General features: G+C 53.5%; 1 protein-coding gene across 1 annotated transcript; it reads right to left on the bottom strand.

Moving 5' to 3' along the window:
* Positions 1 to 4: 4 nt before the first annotated feature.
* On the bottom strand, positions 5 to 2,538 carry FAM151B (family with sequence similarity 151, member B; the record flags this gene model as incomplete). Its single annotated transcript, XM_009082763.1, has 3 exons — positions 2,381 to 2,538; positions 547 to 764; positions 5 to 90 (listed from the first exon to the last, which is right to left on the bottom strand). Coding segments are annotated over exons 1-3 (459 nt in total), but the record flags the coding sequence as incomplete, so codon positions are not given.
* Between the last annotated feature and the right edge of the window lie 252 nt (positions 2,539 to 2,790).

Here is a 2,790-nt window from a genome sequence, read left to right as displayed (position 1 = left end):
GCACCAGGGTGGCTCGCACCGGGAATGTCACGGGCTGGGGCAGCACGTGGCACACCTCGGCCATGGCCCGTACCGCTGGCCACGAGTAGCCTGTGGGGAGCACATGGTCAGGCATCGTGGGGTGGGCAGCACTGCAGCACCGCCGGCCCCCAACCCCCTAACAGAGCCCCCAGCAATCCGGCCAGGAACCAGGAACGCTCCCGTCCCAGGGGAGAAATGGATGGAACATCATCACAGCAACACTTTACATGGAGCTGCAAAACATGGCATCTTTTAACCTCTTTTAACCTCTTTTACTCTTGGCCCTTTCTCTCAACCACAGTGAATGCTGCCCAGTAGATGGTGGAGTCACCATCCCTGGAGGTGTTAACAGGTATCTGGATCTGGCACTGGAGGATCTGGGTAAGGGTTTTGGGGTTCCAGCACCAACAGATTCATGGTCGGACTCAATAACCTCAGAGATCTCCTCCAGCCTCAGTGACCCCATGGGACAAACCCGAAGGACATCAGACTGTGCAGAGAAACCCACGACCTGTCTCAGTTTACCTTCATTGAGCTGGTTGGGTTGCCACCCCGTGGTCCATCCCAGTGACAAGGTGACGTCCGGGAAGGAGGAGGTGACGGTGCTGAGGAAGGCCGTGGCGTCCAGTGCCGCACAGCTGCCATTCGGCCCTGGCAGGATGTCGGCGTTGAGCCACACAGGTCGTCTCAGGCACTGCTCCACCTGCCCCAGCAGCTCCAGGGAAGGCTGAACGGCCTCCAGGCTGTGCCAGGACACACAGGGAACATCAAGCAACACAGGAACCGGAGGGAAAGGCAGAGCAGGTACAGAGTGGTTACAGAGAGCAAACATTGAGGATTCTCTGCCATCAGGTGACCTTTCCAGGCCAAGAGACTTGAGACAAGGTTCTACCCCTGGGTCAGGACAATCCCAGACACACCTCGAGGGTGGAGGAGAAGTCACTAAGAGCAGCCCTGGAAGGAGGACTTGGGGATGATGGTGATGACAAACTCGCCATGAACTCTGTGTACACTCGGCCCAGAAATCAACGATGATGGTGATGACAAACTCGCCATGAGCTCTGTGTACACTCGGCCCAGAAACCAATACAGGCCTGGGGGGCGTCCAAAGGAGTGTGGCAGCAGGTGAGGGAGGTGATTCTCCCCCTCTGCTCTGCTCTGCTGAGACCCACCTGGAGTGCTGCATACAGTTCTGGTGTCCCCAGCATCAGAAGGACATGGAACTGTTGGAGCAAGGCCAGAGGAGGCCATGAAGCTGCTCAGAGCACTGAGGCACCTCCCCTACGAGGACAGACTGAGAGAGTTGGGGCTGCTCAGCCTGGAGAAGAGAAGATTGCGTGGAGACCTCAGAGCAACCTGCCAGGAACTGAAGGGGCTCACGGGAAGCTGCAGAGGGACAAGGAGCTGCAGTGACAGGACAAGGAGCAATGAGTGCAAATTGAAAAGGAAATTGAGATGAGATCTTAGGCAGAAGTTTTCCCTGTGAGGGTGGTGAGACACTGGCACAGGTTTCCCAGGGAGGCTGTGGCTGCCCCAGCCCTGGCAGTGTTCACAGCCAGGTTGGCTGAAGCCTTGAGCAACCTGATAGGACGGAAGGTGTTCCTGCTCAGGCCAGGGGATTGGGACTGAGAGCAACCTGATAGGACGGAAGGTGTTCCTGCTCAGGGCAGGGGATTGGGACTGACTGATCCCTAAGGTCCATTCCAAGCCCTTAACACTCCATGATTCTATGATTCCTGCAGGAGTGAAGGTCTCAAGGTCTCCTGGCTCCCTGAGCCGCTTGCCTCACCTGGTGCCCCCAAACTTGTTATCACTTCATCTTAGGTGCTGTTGGTACCTGAGAAGAAGTCAATAAAAGAAACCATTGCAGCTCTAACACTTGTGTTTCAATCAGAGCTGAAAGCCACAAGTACTGTCAGGAATGTACATATAGTTATGGTATAGAGATAGAGATTTGAGATAGAAACACAGACTAGAGATAGTGATAAAAATAGAGATTAGAGATAGAGCTATAGAGATCAGAGACAGTGACAGAGACAGAGAGTTTCCAGACAACAAAACAATCAATGGTGAAAATTCTGACTGAAAATCTAGTTAACGAGCTGGGGCCAAAGACTGAAACCTTCCAAAGAGGTACCATCAGTTCACTTACCCCAGTGGGAAAGTTCTGCTCACCACAGCACAGGAACTAATTTACTGAACAAAACATACTTGTACTTCAAAATGCTTTTATAGCATTCAGTGCTATAGATTTCCTCATTCCCCATTCAGGAAGGAATAAATTGCACCACGAGAAGCAGTTTGGTCTGCTGTGACCTAGTGAGCACGAAAGGACAATAAGGCCTCTCTGCTGAGGTACCTCTTGAAGTCGAGCTTGATGCCCTTGTTGGTGCTGGCCATCTCTGCCAGCCACTCCTGCAGCGTGATGTCGCTGTCGGTCTCAGGCGGGTGGGCCAGGATGGGCTCTCCGCTCCTTCTTGTGCCACCACGGAGCAGAACATCAGCTTCGACCATGTGCACATTACCTGGGGCAAAATCACAGCTCTAACAGCGGCAGATCCAGTGTCAGTGTCTTCTCCAGAATCACCACCGCAGAACAAGGCACTGGCTCCACAGACCCCCAGCACAAAGCACTGTCTGTGGCACGAGAGGTGATTTCTTTGGGCACTCCAGGCACTGCACTCCGGAAATCTACAGCTGTGTGAGAATAGGTACATTGGGACAAAGAATCACGTGGGGATTTCTCCAGAGGAATAGGAAAAGGAACAT

The sequence above is a fragment of the Acanthisitta chloris genome, unplaced genomic scaffold (genome assembly GCF_000695815.1).
Source record: "Acanthisitta chloris isolate BGI_N310 unplaced genomic scaffold, ASM69581v1 scaffold41519, whole genome shotgun sequence".
NCBI classification, from domain to species: domain Eukaryota; kingdom Metazoa; phylum Chordata; class Aves; order Passeriformes; family Acanthisittidae; genus Acanthisitta; species Acanthisitta chloris.
The sequence above is the reverse complement of the archived record's forward strand: the minus strand, read 5'-3'. Positions and strand labels throughout refer to the sequence as shown.